The 26,659-nt window shown below is 34.9% G+C and overlaps 1 protein-coding gene across 1 annotated transcript in view; it reads right to left on the bottom strand.

Moving 5' to 3' along the window:
* Nucleotides 1-2,132: 2,132 nt before the first annotated feature.
* Nucleotides 2,133-26,659, bottom strand: part of LOC117334630 (neuronal acetylcholine receptor subunit alpha-10-like) — a 57,827-nt gene continuing 33,300 nt past the window's right edge. The window contains exons 2-7 of the mRNA XM_033894347.1: nucleotides 20,787-20,904; nucleotides 19,778-19,959; nucleotides 15,256-15,300; nucleotides 7,488-7,597; nucleotides 6,336-6,871; nucleotides 2,133-6,124 (exon numbers count right to left, since the gene is read on the bottom strand). Of these exons, the coding sequence (XP_033750238.1) occupies nucleotides 5,580-6,124; nucleotides 6,336-6,871; nucleotides 7,488-7,597; nucleotides 15,256-15,300; nucleotides 19,778-19,959; nucleotides 20,787-20,856 (1,488 nt within the window). The 5' untranslated portion in view covers nucleotides 20,857-20,904 and the 3' untranslated portion in view covers nucleotides 2,133-5,579. The remainder of the gene's footprint in view (nucleotides 6,125-6,335; nucleotides 6,872-7,487; nucleotides 7,598-15,255; nucleotides 15,301-19,777; nucleotides 19,960-20,786; nucleotides 20,905-26,659) is intronic.

Raw genomic sequence — 26,659 nt, forward strand, 5'->3', positions numbered from 1 at the left:
TGGTTTGTGGTACGTGTAATCTCAGCTTTTTGCGTGTCTTTGGTATCTGTAACATCAGTTTTGAAGAGGCTTATGGTACCTTTGTTGCTGCTTTCAAAATATCGTTGGTATATCTAATGTCAGTTTTGAAGAGATTTGTAGTACATGCACGTATCATATACGATTTTTAAGTGTCTGTGTTATATATAATGTCAGTTTTGGAGATGTTTGTGCGACAAAGGTGAGCTTATGCCATCCCGTGACATCCATCGTCCATCCGTCTGTTAATAATTTGACAAAACGACTTCTTTTTCTTTTACTTCTTTTTCTTCTTCTTTATAACCGATATGAATTTTACCTTATTCACTGGAAGCATCTTTAAGCTATGAGATTCAAAAAATGCAAATTGTGAGGCTTAGGGGCGGTGCAAAAAGGGAGCATTTTGGCTATATTGCTATAAACGATTTCTCTGGAAATAAGTGACGGATATCGCTAATATTTAAGCGGTCGAATACGAAGGCGGTGGGGATTTAAAGCGCTATACATTATTGGGCTGACCAAGGGGGCTGAAGGGCGGAGCCAAAAGTGAGTAATTTGTTTACATCGCTACAATGACTTCTTGTAGTTTTGAAACCGTTGAGGTTCCCAAACCATAACCGTATATTACATTGATAGGCGGCACAAAGTGATAAAACCAATCCTGTTGTAAACACAGGCCCTGGGTACTTTCCCCAACCCAAGGAACTTCATGTCTTGGTTATCTCTTTGAAACCGTTTAGATCCAAACCATATAACCATATTTAGCATTGCTGGGCATCAAGAGATAAATACAATTCTGAGGTAAAAATAGACCCATGGATCTTTCAAAACCCCAAGGGGTTTTCCCTCTTTAAACACAATCATGTGTTATAAACAATCTCTGGGGTCTTTCTCGGATATATCTTCCAAGCAGTTAAGATCCCGACCGTATAACCATATATAAAGCATTGTTTGACATCGACAAATAAATCTATTAACGAATATAACATGCACATATTTGGAGAGATTTGTGGTACGTGTACATGTTTTTGCAACTCCGAAGTGTCCGTGGTATCTGTAATGTCAGATTTGGAGATATTTGTGGTACATTTACGTGTTATATTAAGCTTTCGAATTTTATGTGGTAGCTTTAATGTCAGTTCTGGAGAGGTTTGTGGTGAGTGTTATTTCAGCTTTCGAAGTATCTGTGGTATCTGGCAGTACTGCAGAGGGTTGCGATTGTTATTTATCATTTTTCGAAAAGTTGAGGTATGCGATATCCTGAAGAAGGTTGTGTTTTATTTCCTGAAAGTGTCTGTTTTGTTTTGTTAATTTCTCTATTGTTTGGGTTTGTGTCATCATATTTTAAATCTGTACGTCTGTGTTATATGTGATTTCGGTTATTTGAGCAGACAAGCGAGACATGTGAATTTCATTCGTCAAAACAAGGTCAAGGTAATATTGTAACTTTGCGATTAAAATTGAATATTGTGGGGGCTATACAACGTGGCAGGAAATTACGATAAAGAGAATGCGAAATTGTTTTTTGTTCATGTATGCAATCATGCAAAATGCATAATATTTCAGCACTTAATATGATAATAATCAACTCAAATATAAAACTTGCCATTCCATAACAGGTGTAGTTTGTTGATCCGAACAAATGGTTACATGGTTGGTGAAGACCAAGAGAATTTTTTAATGGTCGATATCGCACTCACATTGAAAAGTAAATTTCCTTGCGCAAAATGAAGGCGGACGTGTTCGGTGCCTGTTGACATACCTGATGGGACCGTTGTACTCGTTATCATTTTGTGGATGTGACTTTATCAGGGCATGACCCTAGACTGTCATGGTGGTATTGATATTGATATTGGACGAGGTCGGGAAGAATAGCGAGTTCATGTTTACATGTACACATTTTTGCTCTTTTCCCGGAGTTGTGATGCTTTGTATTCCTTTGTCGTTTTCTTTATGTCGATCGGACATGATATCCTCAGTTAAGTCTTGACTGGTTCCTTTGTTTTCTTTCTAACCTTTTACAGGTCAATATCACGACGTTCGATACATTAATTAACTATTTGTATTGAAAGTAAAAACACCCCTAGAATAGCTTCTAAAATAACTACACATCGAAAATTCTCCATTTATCATTCTTTCATTTAATATATTCAGCAAGCAATTTAGGACACACAGATATACACCGGAAAATAAGTCATCTATGTTATATATTTGGATTACAATTTTATATTGTACATTTCGTTGGCAAATGTGATAAAAAGCATTCATAGGTTTCTCTAGGAGTTCTCTTCATCAATAAATTCTGAGTTAACTATTTTAAACAATTCTTAATATTGTGTGTAGTATAAGAGTACCCAAACGTTCGGTTCCACTTTGAATTAATTCAGTGATTGCGAAACAGACTATTTTCTACCAAAATACATTTCTTTAAAAAATGATCACAACCAAAATATCATATTCTTAGTATGTGATAGTCATGCCGCATAGGGCCCGACACCAAGATGAAAAATGAAAACAATAAAGAAATAAATGCCGTACAAATAAATGATTTAAAATGTAACTAATAACAATAGCTGTATGAACTAGAGAAAACTGGAAAAACTAAAAAGCATTATTATTTGATAAATGAGAAGAAGTTTCCTCATTTTTACACTTTGTAAGGATGTAATAAATTTATGGTTGAATATTCTTCCTAATAATAACCTCAAAATAAAATGTTGTTTTACGTTGAAATTCCCATGGCCTTTGCTTATATAGCTAATCTACTTGGAAATTTAGGATTTAAAAAACAAGCAGAACATATAGGCGAAACAAACAATCACACGAAAAAGAAAAGCGAAATCGCGAAAATGAAAACACAAGAAAAAAAAACCGTCAACAGTGATAGTGAAAGCGTAAAAAAGGATAACGCCGTAAGACATGAAAGAAAATCATGAAAATATCGATAATATCAAATTCAAGAAAACCGAAAATTTCTTCGGTACACAGAAAATAAAAACAAGCTTTGGGGCAAGACTCATAATATGTTTTCTATCAAATTATATTGATCAATTTTCAGCATACGTATTCCAAAGTCAATAGTACAGTGGATATGGATCTCGAAAGTGTTTTCATTTATAATCCTTTTAATTGAGTGTAAAGTTTTTTTGTTTTTATTTTTTGTTTTTTGTTTTTTGTTTTTTTAATATTCTATATTTCTGTTACATGTTTTTACAATAAAAAATATGAAACATAAGTCCCCACAAAGTCACATGTCATTTGGAGTTGAAATAATGCAAGACATGATCTACAAATACGAATAAAACTATTGAATAGCAAATATACATTGTACCCTGAATAGGCTCATTATGTTTACCTACTAGATATCACATCACAGCCATATCACGAAGCAATTTGATTGGTTCTTTTACAGGACATATCCATATAATATACAAATAGAAAATAGGCAAACTATAAACGTGGAAAAATAATCACAAAATCGTTACATTGATTGATCTTCTACTGTAAAACATTTAATCAATTAATGACAATAAAAAAACACTTGTAACTCATCAGTCAAGATGAATGGTGTCAATGTGGTGTTAAGATAGTAATCTTAAGCACCAACATTGGAACAATGATAGTCCTTTTTCGTATGTATCAAATCGACACAGATTAACAATTGCCCGTATGGATACATAATTCTTACTAATTAGCTCAGGAAAAACTAGGTTTGTGGTTTTAAAATAACAAGAAATGTCGCACAATTTATTTTTATTATTTTTGTGTCTTCCTTTAATCGAAAATATGAAATATTAGCGAGTAATCATAATCATAACAATGCAATACAATTTGTCGGCGCGTTGGACGTTAAAACTGTTATAAATCGGAATCTTTTCACTATGAACACCTTGGTTTCCTTAAATACTTCACAGCATCGAACTTTCCGGAATAATGACACAGTCGTTGCTTTAACAATAATTTCCTGAATAAACAGGGTGTCAGAATTCCTGATTATTTCACTAAAAATGCTTTCCAACAAATTTTAGAGTGAAACAACTGGTAAGTTAAATGGATTGATCGGATAGATACATTGTATCCAAAGCTATCACAGATAATGAGTTCGTTACATTTTATTCACACACAGCAAGCGCATGTACACGTCATCATTATTTCTTCGTATCTGTTCTCTACCGTAAGATAAATACGCTTAGAAATGACAATCAAATATCTCTCTTGTATAACTGAAGCATCATGAAGACTTCTTGAACAAACTTAAACTGGAAGATATATTTAGTACTTTTCAGTAGCTTAATGATGAACAAATTCGATATTTTATTTTGAGGACAACAGTAAATAGACAAGACAAAAGGAAGGGTCTTAAGTAATGTTTGAAAAAAGGTCTGACTACGGTAGGAACACCGTATATATATATATACATATGCATATATATGTCTGTACACGAATTTTGTGTTGTAAATACATACGTTTTTGTTTTATTTACAATGAAAATATTCTTGTATATTTCTCATCTTTTAGCATAACATTTATAAGTATATTTCATTCAATTTAAAATCTGTTCTCAAAATATAGTTACAATATATATGATTCCACACATGATATCTTTTCAAGTTTGTTTATCAGATTAATTATCAAGACAGAACTAATAAATAACAGTGCAATATTTAAAGGGCCTGCGGCGCAAAATAAAATGATTATGGAAAAACCCGAACATTAGCAGCATCTTAATAATTTCATCCATTTGAGATAAAAAAAAAATTAAATTATAAAAAAGTTACTGAAGAAATGTATTAAAAGCCAAGGAAGTTATATGAAATAATATTGGTTTGCAAAAATACTTTAACTGTAAAATACCATATTCCTTCGTACTGAAATGCCATGTTTGCAATTCTACTGAAAGAATATGCACGTGTAACAAATTATGACGAAATTACTTAGCCGAATCAAAACTCAATGATCACTCCCGAGTATTTCGGCTTTTAAAGTATTACATTATCTTATTTCACTCTATTGTTTGCTAATATATGTATACAAATTGTCAAATGATGCATTTCAAATTGAGTACAAGTAGCATTGACATAAATATACCAGCCATCACATAATAGTCTGGTTTTGATCAAACGCTCTACTAAACACACATGCTGTATGTACTGTGTGAATCCATGCCGATTGAATATAGTTGTTTAAGTTCCAATATTTCAAATCAAATACATTGCGTGAATCTAAAGCCAACCACACTGCACAAAACTAATCCTTGCATTCATATCGGTCATCGATCGGTGTAAAAGGAGAAGATAGCAATTTAGTATTCAAAACAATACCGCTCTGTTACCAAATTACCCTAACTATTTGAGTTGAAAACGATAACCGACTCTTTTCTAAACACCATTATGTCGTGGATAACAATTACTTGTACGTATCAAATTCACATTTGTCTTACACGAAGCCGATGTTCTAGTTGTCGGAAATTGATGATGCTGGTACCACAAATGACAACTGATTTATGCCAGCTTTCAAGTTTGTAAACACGTCAATAAATTGGCCAGTTCTCCACATTCTAATCATAGCGATATTGCCTTCAACAGCATCGGCGAAAAAGCTAGTAAATATACAGACGAAAAGATCATTCCAAAGAGGAATAACCAAAAGAAGAATCGGTCGATGATGAATGCCACTTCCTCCCACTGTCGTCTGTTCAGCTCCTCGCTGTCACGAGATTGAGTTTGTTCAATAAGGCACTGAAGGGCTTGTAGAATAGACGCACTGTATACATCCGGGTTATTCACAGAGGATATTTGAATATTGGGCTGTTCCTCGAATCCCGGAAGTGACGTCAGATTATCACTACAGTGCACACGATTCGTATTACCACAAACGTCTCCGTTACTCGACTTCTGTAGACCTCCGGATATGATTTCACCAAGGTACTCACCAGTTTCGATGTATCTCAATTTCATACACAACATCTTTGAAATACAAACGACGAATGCCTTAAGCTTTTTTGGGACTTTAACGTCACGTGATCCACGGGCATGGATGTTTGATACAGTGACAGCAACGATGACGGAACATGATGTGAAGGACATGGTGGTGATTAGGTAAACACCTGTAAAGCAATCATTAAAAATCATCAGGTCACGTGATAATTTGAGTTCTTGATTTCAGCTATCGGTCTATCCTTATAATTTGTTTAAGTCAATACATTGTACATTATGTTTTTAATTTGATACAAGTGGGTATTTCAATCAATTTAAAGTGAAGTGATGTTTCAAATAAATGTTCAAATCAACATAATCATGTAAAATGAGACATCTTACCTAGAAGTGGAACATAAAACGAGGTAGCAGGCGTATTTTCTGCTATAAGCAACATGAAGACGGATAATGCAAGCAGAACTGTTAATCCGAGAGTCACTTTCTCCCCGCCATCGGGATGAAGCCAAAATCCAAGCAGAGCCAGCGACGACAACATAACAGACGGGATGATGACGTTATACATGTAATATGTAGTTCGACGACGAATGTGTAGTGAGAACGTCACATCCGGAAAAGGTGTAGGGCAACATGGATACGTCACGACGTTCCGAACGCAGCTTGTATTCATAAGTTCCCACTCTCCATTTTCTACGTAATTTGATAGGTCAACATTAGTTGATCTGTTAAGCACGTCAACTTGGTATCCATCGTACGCCCATGATCCAATCTTCATCTTACAAATCTGATCATCAAACGGAAAGTAGGTTATATCCATTTGACATGAGCTCCGGAATTTGACGATAGGTGGCCAGAACACGTGACCGTCATTGGATACCATAGCTAGGGACTCCATGTACTTTTCATTGTAGTCTGATGCACTGCAAAAACATCGATCGTATTTATTTAAATGATGTCAAATGATATATTCTTCACATATAGTTTTTAATTCGATAAATATGTAAAGACATTTTAAATGAAATAATAAATACGCAAATATTAAACATACAATTGTGTTTAAATAGACAAAGAGTAGCCACGAGAAACAACCTAATACCAAGAGCCGGTGCCCTAGTACCAATGATAACAATGGATAACTGTAACGGGCACCGTTACATATGTCTCCAAAACGACCCCCACTGTCATAAAAAGTAATTGATATTGCAAGATTGTTTGTTACTTCATGCTACACCAATACATAAAAATTCGTCAAAATCGGACAATGTCTAAATTTCAACCAATCAGAGGCCTCGGTCGAGCGAGCTGACTAATTGGATGACCAATCGACAAGTCATACACGTGCACTCATTTCTAGTTTCGTTAAATTCTGCCCTTTGGTTTTTCGAGAAACCTGTTGGAAACCTCGTCGACGGGAGAAAGTAACGGAGCAAAGCATCATAATTATGTTGCCTATTACAGAATAATTTTAATATCACCATACTAATTTAATTAATACAGGTTGTTGTTTTTGTGGCATTAATACCGCGATGTAATTACCTGTTATATAGAACTATGTCTGGCAGCCACAGGTTGTTACAGGGTATCCTCATCACAGACAGACCGTTGTAATCGGCAGGGTCCCACGACAATTTCTCATCGAGCCATTCCTGCAATTAATCATTACTCTTTCATGAAAGCAACATGACTGGCAGCTGTCCTTAGGGCATTGATAAAAATAGAATTCAATCTATGAACAGATTTGATGAGAGTTCCACTTTACGTTTGATATTGGATCAAATTATTTATTATTTAATTTCAAGAACTGATCACAAGACCTCCCAAAGATAACTTCACCAAAATATTACCTAAAGGAAAGGATGACTTTACACTTTCTGGAAGGAAAAGTGTACCTTTTTCACCAAGATGCATTTCTCTATGAAGATGGGGTAACTATTCATTTGATAATCATTTCGCTTGCCAGAAAACACTAGTTCCACCATTATGTTAGTATCTGATCAAGTGTCTCGACTGACCATTATTTGTTTTTTTTTTAATTCTTTTTTGTATTGTTCTTTTTATCTCCAGTTAACTCTAGTGAGATTGGTTTTGCAGTAATATCATTGATGCTATCATAAAACATTAAAAACATTCTGCAGTTAGACACAGGAACATAAAAGAGGTTAACGAAACGTGGTAACGCTTCTTTCTATTCTCAGTCTAGTATATTACAAAGAAAAATGATGTTTTCTCGTCGTTTTCTATTGTTTCTATTGTTTAAAATTATTATTCTCAAATTTACATCTATTGTTTTTCCTACTGCTTATTTGTTTACAAAATCACATACCAGCATAAGAAATACTAAGGTACTATGCCAGAAAACATTGCACTAAGTTCTCGTGATTCTTTTAAATTACCAATTACAAGACAAGACAGATGAACACAACACGAGCTAGATCTCATATCATACGTGCATCATTACGGCTAATTACCCTTAAAACACATGTGCTTACGTAAACTTTTAAATAATGTCTACGGTAACTTTTATGTGTCCATAGAATCACATCAAAGTTCGCTATCTCTCATTAATTTTCTCTTGACACGATGTCTGGTCTGTGTAAACAAAAGCCTTGGCACTTACGTCTTGTCTGGGGAAATGTAGGTAAGGTAAGAACAAGTTGATGGTAAGAGTCATGTATTTTTCCATAGAAATATTGTATTCATATCTATTAAAGCGAAAACTAGAAATTTTCAGTATCCTTTTAATTTACACTATTGGCCTATAAGTTATTGAAAAGTAGTCTCATTATCAAATTATGTTCGTTTTGTATCAATAGTTCCGTCGCTAATCAGAAAATCAACAATCATCATTCAATCCCAGGGAGTTGGCAGGCAACACAAAATTCTTGAAATAAGTCTTCGTAGCTCAAGCATATATACAGTACGAGGAGGGTGATTTGGTACCCAAACGCTCACAGCGCGTTTGCGCCCGTCGAGCGATGGGGATTAAAACCCCGCTGCAATCCCGCCGTAATCCCGCGCAAGCGATGTCGCTGCGATCCCGCTCACGCAGCGATTCCGCTCTGACAAGGCAGGAACCCCGCTCAGCCAGCGATTCAGCTCCGGAAGGCCTGCAAACCCGCTCAGCCAGCGATCCCGCTCCGGCGGGCCAGCAAACCCGCTCAGCCAGCGATCCCGCTCCGGTGGGCCAGCAAACCCGCTCTGCCAGCGATCCCGCTCCCGTAACATGGACACAAGAAATCCTGCAATCTTTTTTTTTTTAATATAACGATGAATAAGAAGGAACTCATATTTATTTCATCAGAAACGTTCGCAGAATGTAATGTAACGTTTACAAAATGTTTTTCGTATTCACTTGCTTGAGTTGTTTTCTGCTTGTGTAAGTATCAAATCAAGAGTAATTTGGTAGCGTAAGTAATGAGTTTAGTTTAACAAAAATACATTGTATGGGTCTTAAAGTATAATCATAGAAAAAGGTTAAACACAAAGTTATTTTTTAAACAACATCTTGTATCTAAAAATGTTCATACGGAGAGTAGCGTAGTGCAAAATGCAAATGTACATCTGGTTTTAATTAGATTGAGTATTCTGATATATTTCTAAGTTGTTTTGTCTTTTTGGTGTACATACATACATGTACATGTTAGCTGAGATATTTCAGACCATCAAAGAACTAATTTCATTGATTTTGCATATATGTCACATGACAGGTTTTTTGTATTCGTTTTTGATCGAAGCTGTAACTGCAGCTGCAGCTGTCTGACATTGCACTGTGTATGGTCACAACTGCAATTCGGGTTATCTCTGTTTTAATACATTTTTGTACCATCTGGACCCAGTTGTTCAAAAGGTGATTAGCTTAATCACTTGATTAGTGAAAATTTCATTTCTCATTTGTTGAAAAACCTGTGAGTATATCGTCTTTAAATTAAGCCAGTTGAAAGAGAATTAAGAATTCCAGAATTTCATCAAGTTTTGTCAGGTTAGTTCTACGAGAAATTATTATATCAGGATTTGAAAAAAGTTGTTAAAATGTGATTAGCCTAATCACCCTTTGAACAACTGGGCCCTGTTGTATATATATGTAACAGAGCGCATGATAAATCAAATTTAAATCACTGCCTCCGCTAGGGAACGAACCCGGGACCTCTGGCTTACTAGTCTTACGCTTAACCGATCGAGCTAAAGAGAAGATATCTTTAGCCGAGCGGTATATTGCGAATAGTATTTACCAGCTAGGGTTACATAACTTTGATTTTTATATCGAACATGATTTATTACGGATAATGTTGTTAATATGATTAGTATTGTGTGTATATATATGTAAATTGTATATGCACGTTTGGGTAAAATATCAAAGTTCGTCCTTATTAAAGTAATATGAAGATCAATCAATAAGTGTATCACGATATTGATTTATATAGGCTATGCCTGATGTCCAATCCTATTGACTTAACATCTCGTCAATAAGATGTGTTGAAATTAAAAATATGGATACTGAGTGTTCTATTTTCTTACAAAACCTGACATAAATAGTTACCCTGATTTTTTATTTAAACATATTTTTATTGTAACTTATATGTATATAAGGGATTGGGCAAAAACCACCTTTCCCGACACAAGTATACATGAAAAAAATACAGCAAGATGGCATATAATATTTTAATATAATATTATTTTTTAACATGTTTACAAATTGGTTTAGCGGGAGAGAGAGAGAGGAGAGGGGGGGGGGGGATATATATATATAAAGATATAGTGAAAGTAATTGCTCTTATTTCAATGCATGTGTATACAGTGGACCCTCGATAATCCGAACACCTTCGTTCCCAGTCCAAACCGTCCGGATTACGAGTTTTCCGGACTGCCGAATTTCGTCTACCAGGTCAAAAAAATTGTCGTGTAAGAGTTATCTCCCTTGATTATATACAATCCGGGACGTTTCATAAACACGTCTAATTGTCAGACTTTTTAACAATAAATATACTTATGTTTCTGATATGATTCTTGTTTTGTTTTGTAGAAAGTAAAAAACAAACTATGTTTTTAACAGAACATGTAAAGTGAAAGTTGTTTTATTTATAGCGGGCATATGTGCATGTATCTTGATATGTTGCAACCATTAAACCAATACGTACATATTATAAATGTATAACTTTCAACAATACAAATTACGTACCTAATTTAAATCTGAAATATATATATGATTTAAGAATGATTAATACAACTATCATCGCATACGGATTTAACGGGTTTTACTTAAATATATTGTTGACACCTTCACACTGCAATTCTATCTAACAAAATCTATTCCTGATCCGTATCGTAAACTTATTTCGAAATTAAGACTTTCATCGCATAAGCTTTATATAGAAGAAGGCCGGTATCGTAATATCCCAAGGTCAAATAGGTTATGTCGTTATTGCAACCAGAACCAAGTAGAGGACGAATTCCATTTCATTCTTATTTGTCCACTATATGTTGATATTCGAAAAAGATTCATTAAAAAATATTATTGGAATCACCCGTCTTCTTTTAAACTTGTCCAATTGCTTTCTGTTCACAATAAAAAAGAGTTATGTAATCTTGGAAAATATTTACAGTCAAGCTGGTTACTACGGTCGGGATTCCAACCTTTAGTATAGATCAATATCGTTTGTACGTGTTTATCTCCAGCTATACCTATTTTTTGTTCATACCCTAACTATTCATCTAAATTATGTACACTTTGTATTTAGTGTTGTATTAACGATGTTAGTTACTTATCTCTATTTATATCTATTTATATATATTGTTTGTTAATCATGTAATTATTCTCACGAAGTATATATTTGCATTTGAAAAATCCTATATACTTATATTAGTTATACCTATTGTTTGGTAACTACTATCTATCTACTCTTACAAACTGTATTATTTACTTTTTATTAATGACTTAAGGTACTTGTCTCCATTTATGTTTATTGTTTTGTCCAACCCCCTGAATACTCTGATTGTGTTTTTGTTGTTAAAATCAATGTTTTCGGATGCTTTTCACCAGTTACGCCTACTGTTTTGTTCATCCTCTATAACAATTAGTTACGTATTGTATATATGTGTATGTTGATGCTTCTATGTTATACTTATGAGCCGTAAGGCCGTAAGTATAAGATCCAGGATGCTTCTATGTTATACTTATGAGCCGTAAGGCTTCAAGTTGAATAAACTAAACTAAACTAAACTTCCGCTATTACGGCCTCAAAAGGAAAACGGCAGGTGCCTTATTCTAAAAGACCTAAATGTAAGAGGTGAGATACAGGTAGACTAGTAAACATGGAGCATAGGCTAAATCCTTATGTAACAACATTCTGCCCGCAGGTAAAAAAAAGCCGTAGGGGTCCGATGGGGTCACTGCGATACAGGTATACTCGCTATTGTAATCAAAATCTGTGATTGGCAGATGTTAACAGCAGGTGAAAACATTTCTATAACGTTAACTACACTGTACACGACCGGTATTTGTCCTGTGTATAGAGGATTTATCTATATCACATTGATTAACTCCAATCATGATTTGTAAATGACGCGATTTTAACCACGTGGTCTCCATACACACAGTTTTATTTGGATACTATAACACATGGAAATGTGTTACATGAGGAACATTAACATTGTATCATACGTACATATATATGAATAAACAATCCAGGTACAAAAACATAATATTCATAGGATTATATTACATACACGTAATCAAAGAAGAGATTTTTTTTAGAAAAAAAGACAAATCATTTAGAACTTCGTTTATAATTATGACCTTTTAACAGACCTTTTAGTTTAGTTTTATTTGGATTTGAGCGGTAATAATTTAGAATATGTCATTTCTTTGCAAATTTTCAATGATTGCGTTTTTACAGGAAAACAGATAATGATACTCATCTCCTACATTCTCTGAAGACAAGGTTCATATCTTCTCCTGAAACTCTTTGTTACCTACCAGTTTCAATGGAAAATTTCAATTACATGTACGTACTCTGTGTATCTAATACAATTACAGTTAATCTAATCTCAGGCTTCATCGGACATAAAATGGACTGGTCAATAGCTCGGTGAAGGACGAAATACTTCACATGGTTTTGGTGTTAGGTCTTGATAATAATGGTGACTTTCGCATAGTCAGTACGTATTTTTTTTATTTTTTTTTTACTTCCGAAATAAAAAGGACAGGAAATATTCCCATGTTGTCGTTATAATTGATTAAAATATGTTTAGAATGTGTTTTTGTTGACGTTTTTATCACATACACATGACAGATGACACAAATGTATTGTTTTTCTCACAATAAAGAAAGAATATTGGACTACACACACAATCATTTTGTGGTCTATATAGTTTAAACTGTATTTTATTTGACAATTTCCATTTAATAGTATCTATACAACATAAGATATACATACATACGTATATACTATAATGCTCTGTCTTGTAATCAAAGACCGTACTACATGTATTTCTTTGCTGGCAAAAAAGAGATCGGGAAGGCAATCGATTATCCTTTACAAAAGTGTTCGATATCTCACATAATAATTTTGTACCAGGTTGCTAAAATGGTAACAATTTTTTCAATTCTTTCAATTCTTTATTAGTCTTGCGAGTATACATCTCATCAACATCATACGATTACAAAAAATATAATTCAAGTCAGCTCGAGTAGAGCAATGCACTTGTGACGATTTTTTTTCTGATAAGAAAGTAATTAAATGATTAGCTACTATAGTTGGGAAACTATTAGCACTGATTTCGATATCTACCGGTAATATATATGTAAGTGTATGTCCGTGATATTAGCCATGCAAGAGATGTCCCCGATGGACACATAAATAATGATAGTAATAAAAACACAATATCTTTAGGCCGTAGATTTAAAACTACGAAATGTTCAAATAATTGTAAAGTTTATGAAACTTACTACAGAAATTCAAAGATAATTTTCTCAAACAGACATGTTGCTAGCTAAATACTTCAAATGTCTACGTAAAAATAAGTCGAGATCAAAATAACGAGCCCCTTATGTGGCCTCTCCGAGGTCATGCACAAAACGCCATCTATACAAAGGTCAGCTAAATCAGAATTGTAATAATGCTGCCGTGGACACGTGGCTCATTGTCCACTATTAAAATGGTTACTGGATTGAGCACATTTCCGTGTTCCCCATATCCCACTCGAGGTGCACAAAAATTCTGACCAAGATCCGACCGTCCTAAGTACTCTAGAAATGATGACAAAACCGCCTTTTGACCCGTCCCCATTCCGTAAGAATGAAATAATGCTACTGCGGACACTTGGTTCATTGTCCACCATTAACCGGAATGATTACCTTTCCGTTTTCCCAAAGAAGCGCGGTCACCAGTTAGCAGTCACAGGATACATTTACAATGTATTGACTCAGCTCCTAACACTAAATGACGATTATATCCAATATTACTGGATTTATGACTCGTGAGTGTTCTTGCACATGCATGAAAATAGTCTATTTGAACTTTAATAACTACAATATTTCCCTACAAATAGTTTTTATCAAAATGGGCTGACATCAAGTACACTGTCATATTGTACATCATTGCAGATATTATTCAACTTATAACAACGATTTCATGAGCAAAACATTACACATATGAATTTGTATCTCATAGTTGAGGTACATCATCCAATAAATACTTACGATGGACGATACAACTGAAAACATATACATGGTAATTAAAGTATAATTAATCGACACCAGGCTGTTGAAAGTCTACCGTCATTACTGATTGAGCGGGTCCTATTCAATTCCGCTCGAGCGGGTCCGCTACAATCCCGCTCGAGCGAGTCCGCTACAATCCCGCTAGAGCGGGTCCGCTACAAGTCCGCTCGAGCGGGCCCGCTACAAGCCCGCCCGGCGAGCGGGTCCGCTACACGTCCGCTCAAGCCCGCGGCCGAACCTGCTGCCAATCCGCTCGAAGCCCGCTCAAAACCCGCGGCAATCCCGCTGCAAACCCGCGCAAATTCTGAGCGGAGGGCTGCGCGGGTCAACGCTCTGTGAGCGTTTGAGTACCAAATCACCCTCCTCGTACTGTATACCATTTACTATATTTCCTACGCAACATTGTTCTAGACTTATCTGCTCGCATTGTTTTCAGAAACATTTCAGAAAAAAACTAACGTTACTATTAAGGCAAAGTAATGGCGTGAAGAAAGCATGTAAGGAGGTTTGTTTGAGAGCAACGACTGGATATATGAACTTTTCTGAATGGTTAGTGATGCTAACTACCGACACTGGGCCACTCACCTGGTCAAGCCAAACATTAACAGTGACCACTTGGTTTTTCTCATCCTGTAAACAAAACATCAAACAATACTTAAAATATGGAAATAGAAATTTGATTGACATTTTCCCTTTAAATATGACTACAAGTTATTGTTGTATGTTACTAACTCCATTTTTGCAATTTTCACAATTTTGCAGTTGTACTTTTACTTGACTTGATATGGAATTATGTATCGGAATTTTAAGCACTCTGATATTAGAGCAAAACTTTGCTGATCGTTTAGGTATGCAAAAATACAGATGGAAAAACGAGGTTCGAACCCCGACGATTGTCAAGAGATTTCTTGTTCATTGTCAAGGTGAGCTATATTTATGTTCAAGGTAAAAAGTAAATTAATTAGGTTAGGCCGAAAATACAACTTTATCATGGATGAAATATGAATCGATCGCTTTTACATTGCATTGCATTGTACATACCAACCGAAAGACTGTTTTATAGGTTTCCGAATGCATTCCTTATGCTATCTGCTCAATAACGGAGACGCGGAGAACAAATACATTTTTTTCAGATAAATCACGTCTCTGTCCCTTGCCGTAAGTCCAGATAAAAATTTGTTTGCAGAGTCAGGGCCTCTTTATCAGCAATATAACTCGTTACGCAAATATTGTTAGGGAAAATGAAAAGAAATTATGACGTGGTGATATATCCACCATATCGATTAATCTACATATATGTATATACAATGTGTGCATGTACCATTTCGGGACATTTTTACAGCTGTTTTATAACGTATGTGATAAAAGCTTATAACTTATTGACAAGGAAAACTAATAAATAAACCTCTCTATTGACTATCCTTCCAGACCACCTGCTTATCGTTTTTAACGGCTTAAATTTGTCGTTTGTTCAGTGCCTTTACTTTCAAGGGTCTTATCAACTGTCATAATGCCCCCTTACGTGTTTCGGTTGCTTTAGAGAAAAATGTAAACCTTTATTTCGAGAAATTACCGGTTAATGAATACTAAATTTAGTTTAATGGCCGTCGTCGTGGTCTTCGTTTATATGTCCAGTTTTTACATCCTCGGTTCTAATGTTGAGACATTTGTTTTACTTGTATTTGACCAAGATATAAATGGCGCGTGTAGCCGTGAAAATTGGTGACGCTTATCCTCCCAAAACACATAGTCCTATTCAACCTTATACTTTTTGTGAATCTCTTATTCAATTTATTTGCCCTCGTTTTATGGTGTGTTTGTGTGTTAGAATTACAGTTTCGGCTACCCGGCAGTGTTTTCGTCTTGTGGCAGCAGATGTTTCCTACATATTATTTATCTCAACAATCAACTGGATTTCATCCACGTTTGATTGGATTATCTGTTTTTGTTGTCAAAGATTTGGGATTCCAATTACTGTTTTTACATCTATGTATTCGCTTGTTGTCTGCGATGGCAGATCCTGTTATTTATTCCGACAATCAGCTTGATTTTATTGACTTCCTGACTTGATTATGTCGAGTGTCGACTAAGTATTAAAGACTCTACCATCCGCTACAATATGTCACTATTGCTTCAATCTGATAGCGAGGCTGTGCAACACATCGATGATACATTGCACAATGAAATCATGCCTATCAACAATGGTTCATACGGGTGTGCGTTAACGTTAACATGAATATGTGTAAGCATCTGTTCATCGATTTAACTGAGAAAAACTTGCACAGGTGAAGTCTATGCTAATTGGTTTTAAGATAACTGAAACTATGCGAAATATTCTTTCTTGAAGATGTATATCAATGAGCCAATACGCCCCTTCCAATGCACGTCTTAGCAAAGTATGATGAAAGGATAATTCAACCAACGGTTATCTTTAATATAGTGATATATGTAATGGAGAATAAACATGTGGTGCGTTTGGAATTATGAATTTGTTTGCCTATCTTTAGAAGAGGCGTCATGAAACAAATGCGAAATTTGTGTTAACATTGTACACTTCAAAGTTAACTTTCTATCATCAAAATATTATTATGTTCTAATACCTTAATTTAAGATAATTAATTCCATCAGGACAAACTGATAACTTCATTAAGTTATTAATTTCCAACTTTTCGAAAACGTGATTAAATTCTAATACTTACAGTTTAGCAAATTACAACAAATTATAAACATGTAAATATTTCATTTGGAAAATAGTCTCGTGACTTAAAATAAAGTATCTCTGCAATTAATATAATACGAATTAGCCACAATTGGTAAGGGGGTAGCGGTCTTTTTTTAGTTTCAGAATAATGTATTGTTGAAACGCCAAATAATTGGCAAGCATTGATACATTTATTTCATTATTTTCTTCATAAATCTCTGATAAAAAAATAATATCAAATTTATTCGTTTACCTGTTTTACTTTTCTGGAAAAACAAAATCATCGTCGACAAGAAGAAAGAGAAGTTATTATGTTACAATCAAGAAATATAAACTAATTTCACGATATGGAAATCATCAGGATTAACTTTAAAAGATGTGTTGTGTCTGTTGTTTTCTTTTAGATAATTGAAGTAAGCTAACAAGTACGCTGTCTTTACTAGGCAACACTTAAGGAAACAACCGTTTAACAGTAATGTATGTAATTTTCAGAACTTTACTATCACACGAAGGATCAAAATAATCAGTCAATAATATCGGTCTCTAATACCAAGACGTTTACCTCAAATATACCGTCATTAAAATTGTATGCAGTTGATTCACTAATTTAAAGGTAAGTGTACATTCTTCCGAGGGTGGAGCGTAGATATTGTATTAGCAGGGAGCAAGTTATGCGCTAAAAGCTGCCGAAGGTGGTGAGTTTAACCCATAAACATCCAACATATATACGCATGTGTGTGTGCACAGAAGAGGTGTGCTTCTATCAAAGTAACGGCATCTCTGATTTTACGGTGCAATACATGTCTCTTTTAAGAATACGGCGAACATTATTACAACGGAAACACCAGGCACAACACCATGTGCAGTAAAGGAGAACACTGTAAGAAAACAAAAAGGTCAGAGATCATTCCAAAGTACACTCAGACGCTGTGCATCATTGCATGGTGTCTATACTTTTTCCGTTCCTGTTACCACCGCTATGCACCATTAACTCCCAGACAGAAAGATTAAGATAAAAACACTAATCTCTACACAGACGTTCATATTGTACAATACAAGTCTATATAATTATATATTAGCCAGGTGAGTTATAAAAGAAAATAGACAATACTGTATTTCAAAACTCAGACCATTACGGCGTTTGACATGCATCGTTTTATTTACTGCTTCTGCAGACATGATTTATGGAGATCTTTTTCAACCGATACACAAATAGAGCCAATGGCATGCAAGAGAACCGTACTTATATGTAGATCACCATGGTGATCAACGTTACAGAGATAGGTATTATGACGTTATCGTACATTACACTCCATTTCCAGTCTGCAGGTTTCCGTCAATGCAAAACAAGAAAAGATATATCGAATAATGGATTTTATATACAATATACACATTTTATGATAACCGACATTGCATTTTCTCGTATGAATGCAAATTCCACGATATGAGAGCAAAAACAATTCATATCAACTAGACGCACGGGTGTTTTTTTTTTATATGATATACATAACAGGAATAAAGCGATTTCTGTACGACCAGGAGTAAACAGAACAAAATAATAACAATGATGAACCGCCAATGGAAATTAACTATACCATGCAATCTGACAAAGTAATGACAGCGGATATAGATTCTTCATAAACGTATATCTACGTTCCAAATAATATCTTGTTGGTATTTAATTACTAGGTTTAGTTTTTAAAATAAGAAATAATGTAATTTATATCTCGAATATGGTTTAAGAAATATTTTATAATCAAGCGAACGAAAACTTGTTTTTTATTTAAATAGTTGTGAGGGCGTAGGTGCCAGGCATCATTGTCTGACATTTCCTCTTATCCCGGTTTTTCGAAATGTGATCATATATTGATGCTACGTCATTTACTATTGACAGTACCGTCATTAATGTGTGAGAAACCGACGTAATTTTATCACACAAGATAATGACGATACCAATACCAGATCACGAGAGCAGGCAACCCTACATGAACAAAAATATGGAATAAACATGACAAGTGCGTGCTTATGAAAGTCATTGCCGTTGTATTATCAACTGTCATCTTTCACTGAGATGTGAATTGCACTGATATTTGTACCATTGGTGGATAAGGGGAGAATTTACCATATAGCAAGCAACTAGGCTAAATCGCGTTTGAACCGGTAGTAGAGGCTACGGTGGCCGATTGGTTAAGTTCATTCCTTCACTTTATCACTAGCCCTCCACCTCTGAGCTGCAAGTTCGAAACCCATATGGGAGAGCTGTCTGTTCCTGACCTTAGGTCGGTGGTTTTTTCCTCCGGGTAACTCCGGCTTACCTCCACTTCCAAAACCTGACACGTCCTTAAATGACCCTGGCTGTTAATAGGAGGTTAAACAAAATAAACAAAAAGCACTGCCTTTACTTACCACGTCAAATATCTGTGTAACTGTCAGTCCGACCTTGATATTGACCGGATGTGACGCATTAAACACTGGTCGCGTCTGTTTGTTATATGACGCCATGAGCTTAGTGAGAAGTCTCTGCTCATCCGTCAAGTTAAAGTTGGTCGACCTAAGGCACTCCTCAATAGTCTCATTCCCTGCACCCGCTATACAAGTACAAATATTAAAAAATGTTGCAATAAGGAAAATAACCTGGGGCCAACCAACACCAGAACAACGATGTGTTGGCTCTACAATAATGAGATTTTAGTATATGTAGGTTTTTTTTCAAACTGCAAGTGTTCGGAATATGTTTACTTCTGAACTGTATGGATGATTGATATAATAATTCTTGAATTATGTATTGTTTTGAAATATTTAATTACATATTTCAGATTAGTTACCTCCCCTAGTGCATGGTTTGGTAACGTAGTTTTGATCACAGATCAATTTGGAATCGGTAACAATCGTTACCGGAATCTTACAACTGAAAAGTCAATATACGAGGGTTGATTGATATGTATTGAAGGAGGTACTCAATGATGTCCTTTTTAAGTCCTACTATTCTCTGACTATATAGAATTGTAAAAAAAAATAATACAATAGTGGTTGTCAAATAAAATTTTTTTATTATTGTATTTTTTATATGATTTCCCGTTTTTGGAGTAAATATTCAAAATACAACGTTGACATTAAGTTAAACCAGATTCCAAGTTTAGCGAACATATCATTTTTTTCACACTTTATAGCTCATGTTAATTGCAGATAGTTTTATTGTTATCTCCTATATGAAGGAAATCCCAAAACAAATTTATACTAAATAATGACTTATCCTGTCATAAAGAATACTTGATAATTGTTGAGTGACGTCAAAATGAAGTATCAGCGATCTTGTTCTAGTTACTTTATCTACAATAATGCATTGGGAAATCCTGAAGTTATACAACACTGTTTACCCTTAATGGTTGAGGAAGGGGGCTCAATGTACACCTACCTGCTATGTTGTATACCATGCAAAGGACGGCACACACAGAAAACAACCATGTTTCTACATCGTGTTTCATCTTCGTTTTCCATAAGAGGTCATTATCTTTCCCTTAATAAGCATTGCCCTGAAAAAGAAACAGGAACATTATGACGGCAAAACGAAGAAAATGTGTTATTGTGTTTCGATACTGATGAACATAGTTTGTCGTATTTAAAGCGCAGGACTGAGAATATATCATAAGACGTAGTTATTTTCTATGATTGTTTAGTGGATTCAGTATGGAAATTCTAGCGTTTGGGAACAATCCAGCACTCACGTCACAAAGTTTAAGTTTCCCGTATTTACAAATAAAAGTGTCTTTTTGTAATTTCACGCAAAGGCGTTTTTACGCCGGTTGCATGCGTTGTGTCGCTAACTGTAACATGCACATGTCAATGTTAACGACGCTGCAGTATAAAAAGACGTCGATCTTCTGCAGTGGCGTTTGATATGCGCTATAAGATGTACCAGTCCCGCAGCCAATATTTAGATTCAAGACTTGGTAATGCATGTGTAAGGAAGATGCAGTGATGTGAATGTTTAACTTAAGAATTCGCTGCATTCGTATCAAGGATGCTAGTGTGAAAACACTTGGCAAAATCGTCGTATTTATCTTTGTAATAAGAACCAAATGCCTGTACAGGTCACTCTAATTTGTCGGCTACAACATTTAATCGCTAGATATACTCATGCGAACAAGACCTGCGAAACACTTATAACCAGCCATATCTGATGCAGTATGCGTATATATGATCAGGTTTATTGCTTGTTTTTTTACTAATTTGTATAAACATTGCAATTCTTCCTGTGTAAATATTCATACAAACAATAGGGTTTTAATATGGAATTGTTCAAAATAACATTACGTATGTAAAGGCTGAAGATCAGAACAATAAGCATATATGTAGCTTCGAGCAAATGAGACTCGTGGTTGCCTAAACATGTTTAGTTTAACACCTTGTCCCTCAATAACTACATCGGGATAATGCAATTAACGCTTGTTTCGTATCGTTAATTCTTTAATATAATGCTTCGGGTTGTCATAAGTTACTTGTTAAAGACAATATGTCGATACAATATTCTCATTCATGACACATCAAGGAAACATTTAGACAACGTTTGATATAAAATGCTTAATTTCTTGATTCTAAGAAACTTACATGGAAATGACAGTGATTGATATGTGAGATACATGAAAGGTATCAGTTAGTATACTTAGTTACACTTACCAATCACATAATTAATACATTCATTTTTAGCGGTATTTTCATTTTGGTGCTTTAATCGCTGAAAGCATCCTGCTAATTTAAGATTGGACTAATTACAACTTCTTTCTGAATTTCTACTGAAAGTATAACGGGTGCGTTAACTCATCATTGCTCTAATCTGTTTGATTCAATAGATCTTAGTGCGCAATACGTATGCCCTTGACATACGGCTAGGGAAAGCTGGATTTGTGTTTACCTGATGGTTTTTCAGTGGTTCATTTGTATTTTCTGACAATCTGTTACGACCTGATACTTATGACTTTAACGATTGATTAATGTGCAAAGTGAAGATACAGACCACCAATAAAATCAATGATGTTTAAAACAATTGTTTTTCTCAGCTGTAACTCGTATGTTGTCATTTTCATACGTGATACTGTCGAGTTTAAAGTTAGACGTTTTATTACCGAGTTCCATTCAATTGTTTTAACCATGCAATTAATTAAGGACGATGCAACATATGTAGATTTGATGACTTCGTTCAATTTAACGTTTGGTTTTAAATCACCAAACACTCAAAGGTGATTCATAGGAACGTCTGTATAAAACAATCAAATGGCCATTAAATGGGGTAACAAAACTGCTGGCACGGATAAACAATTGCCAGAAATGCGATCATATCTACTCCTACGGGTTGAATGTAATTAAGAAGTCATCACAATACATATTGTCTGGATTGGATACAGTTTAATGGCACGTGCATGAAACAGCGTCAATGTAATAATACGAGACTATAGGAACACGATATCAGTTCACCTTGACGAAAGTTAAAAGTGAAAGAAAGCAATGAAGTTAGACAGTATGTAAAATGAAAGTCAATTGGTTCATTCTACTGAAGTTGCATTTGTACTGCAGAACACATGACACACACTGATGAAATGCATTTATTGTGTGATGACCTTCACTCCATAAATCATCATTTACATTTATTGTGTGATGACCTTCACTCCATAAATCATCATTTACATTTATTGTGTGATGACCTTCACTCCATAAATCATTATTTACATTTATTGTGTGATGACTTTGGTCCATAAATAACCATATCGATAGAAACAAAGCGTCTCGATTGTATAAGGTTAAGGTTATTATTTAGACATGTAATTATTAAAAAAATCTATTTTGATAGTTAACATCATACCAAAAAGCAATATTTTCAAAAGAAAAAAATACTATGTATTTATATTTTTAATCATAAGTATTATTTTCTCAAAATTGAATATGCTTCGAATTCCTAAAACTGCATTTTATAAGAGTACTGCGTTCTATGAATTACGCATTCATGTATGCCGAACGACATGCAAACTTCTTCAGAAAATGACATTACAATATTCTCGTTGATTCATTCACAACAATTACAGGTAAAATGTAGTTTTTTTTATTTTATTTTTTTTTAATTTTTTTTATTATCATTTTTTTTTTCAAACACGTTGTCTAAAGACAATTTCTTAATATGTCTCTTATTATGTCTCGGCCAGAGGATGCGACCCAAAGCTTCCACATAGAAACGCTCAATCAAAAGGCATACGTTAAGCATTGCTAAAGAAGAAATAAGGAGAAAAAATGTTCAGAAAGAAGAAAAAAAATCTCGTATAAATCTACCTGCAGAGCTGAGCGTTTCACCTTTAAACATAGTACCTTACAAAATCAAAACAGTAGACCCCACATACTGTATCTATTTAGTCATTAAACATACGATAAATATGGAATAACATTTTGTACATGTATTTAATATTCTAAATATCACAAGAAATGGAACATTTTGTTTGAGTCAGCCATTTCCTCTTGTGCAATCTTATGTAAAGATCTATCATATTGCCTACACTGAACCAGTCATCATACGCCGAAACACGTCTGTACAATCTGTAAAGTGATACAATAACACTCATGATGCATTTTAGTCTGTTAGACAACAGCATGCGACCTCAATTATGTAATTGATGTTCAGCACCTGAATCGGATATTCTTAATGCCGAAATGCAATCTATCATCCTATGCAATGTGAAAAAAGCCTCTCACAGCAGTAGCAGTCGTTGTGTTTGTCACAGCTCCCGATACACCAATAAAAGCATGGACCAGATCTCAACAAGCCAACAGCGGGCTCATATAATGCAATTGCCAATTTTATGAAGTTATGTATTGTGCCAAGTGTTGCATGATAAACTACCAGCTGCTTATTGGAAGTGTAATTGGAGAGAAGATGTCGCTAGATCCCACTTGTAACGTGATGATAACTATAAACCAAAAGGAAAACAGACAATAAAAATAGAGAAATAAAAGTACATAGCATGTTTTCAATCTTACGATATTACAGAACATGCGATTTCTGGATATGGTAATATTAGCATTACCATATTGTACACAACTATATGCATCATGTCATAGCATGGAACTTGCAAACAATGCCAAATTGTTTATTTGAGAAAGATCAACGCGTCATGTGAGCTGTTTGCTTTGATATGGAATCAATTATGTGTTGTTTAAACAGAAAAGATGACATAAAGATCTTGATACTGGCTATCGACAAATGCATCTCGCACCGATGAGAGTCAGTCTCTGAATTATCATAGTGCCTTATAGGACGATTCAAACCGAGTCAAGTTGTGCTTTCCTGCACATCCCTTTCAGTGCTACACTGCGAGTATTAAGCAGACACAGCTGGTTTCATCTAAAACAGCTATGTCAGTGTCTTGGGGACAGAACCCATAGTCTTCCTCGCAGAGACGAACACTCAATATAAAGGCTAAACGTGAGGAAGCGTCAAGAGAGACCTTAGGAAACAAAGATATTAGCACATTTCAATACAAAGTTCAGTGGCGTCAAAATACATTTTAACTGCACCAAAGAGCTGTAAATTTATCCCTCTAGGACTCGTCATTAATGATTAGGCATTAAAGTGTTTATGCATTGAAGGCGACAGAAAACTGAAAATAGCTCGAAAAAGCAGGGTCACTGAACGGCCTTAACATAGAAAGCAAGAAAAAAGTAATATCATCCCCCATGCGAAATAAAACGTCAGTATTGTATTGATAATGTATTCATCGCTTCATTACCCTGGTTATCATTTTCAGGATGTTACGTAACATTGATTTGACATAGATTTGCATGGCAGGTGTCGTCGCTTACGAAAAACGTTATCCTTCCCGAACATCTGGTCTCTCCTTTCACTTTTCAAGGGTCTATATTTTACTATTTTGCCTTCTTGTGATCGCTTTTTGGGTTAGATCTACGATTTTATTAGTTACTCAGTTCTGCCTTTAATCATTTCAGATTTATGTAAAGTGCGGAATAAAAACGCCAACACTTTACAACTACATTAAATCATAACGTCGTCAGTACTGAAATGCCGAATATTCCGGACGCGCTGGAAAAACGTTGATTAGGCTATGTGGTTTATTTTGGTGAACTCAACATAAAATACGCGTTTTTGTAAAATGTGTTGTTTTGCCATTCATCAGTAAAATGATCAATACAATTTGTGTTGATGTTTGTACTTTTGTTTTGAATGTTGTGTTAACAGGATCACTTCTGTTGTTCTGGCAAGATGACATGATTTCAATAGAATCAAGCGATACAGGTTTGCCGATGCTTGCACTGGCTATATTAATTACCATTATATACGTATATGAACAGATATGCGATCATTGATTGTTATACAAATAGGTTTGGTCAATCGTACAGGCCACAGTAGATTTTTCGGTCTGTGAACTGCCAAGATTTTAATCGACATATCTTTAAACCGAGAACCGCAAGTGCGATTTTAATTGAATAAATTGATAGATTGATACATAAACGTAAAGCAGGTCTGTGTAATAGAGGGTTATGCAGTTTGCATCTCTATCTCAATACGACAGAAATTGGTATTGCATCATAGTCATCGAAATACGCCTAAATTTGACACAGGGTTGTTGGAATCACCGAAGTTACACACAACAGCATATCCTAATTTACGATATCTTGACGTTTTGTGTACAAAAATCAATTTGTTTTGGCCAATTCGGACGCACGTTTCAATGCCAATGAAATCCATCCAATTCATCCCAAGAGTATGTGTCATCGTGGGATTTCGACGATAATGCCAAACCGCTATGTAGAATGAAATAAAAAGGAAGAAAAAACTTGGGGATATCTTTTAAAGGATGACTCCCGGTCGGCTCCGCTCGTAATGCTCGTAGTACATTTAATCGTCCCCGAGTGACTTCTATATTTATACGCCTTAGACTAAGTAGATACTGGAAACTCGAGAAAAAAAAACAGGTATCTGATACGTCCCTCCATCTTTAGTTACAGACATAAGACCGATAATTTAATTTGTCAATCTCATTCTATATATGCAATTCCCTACCTTTTATAGTAGTACACTGACGTATACCGACCAACAGTGGAAAAGGACAAGCAAACACTGTACAAAGTAGATGACATTTGAATGTCAGCTAAAAAATGTCATGGAGACCACATCAATATGCGCTGAGAAGACAGATTCCAACCAATAATGAGCTCAAAATCATTGTTCAATATTTGAAGTACCTAGTCATAAATTTGAATTTCTGTGGTACTCAAGGAAAGACTGAA

Source organism: Pecten maximus, chromosome 9, assembly GCF_902652985.1.
Source record: "Pecten maximus chromosome 9, xPecMax1.1, whole genome shotgun sequence".
NCBI classification, from domain to species: Eukaryota; Metazoa; Mollusca; class Bivalvia; order Pectinida; family Pectinidae; genus Pecten; species Pecten maximus.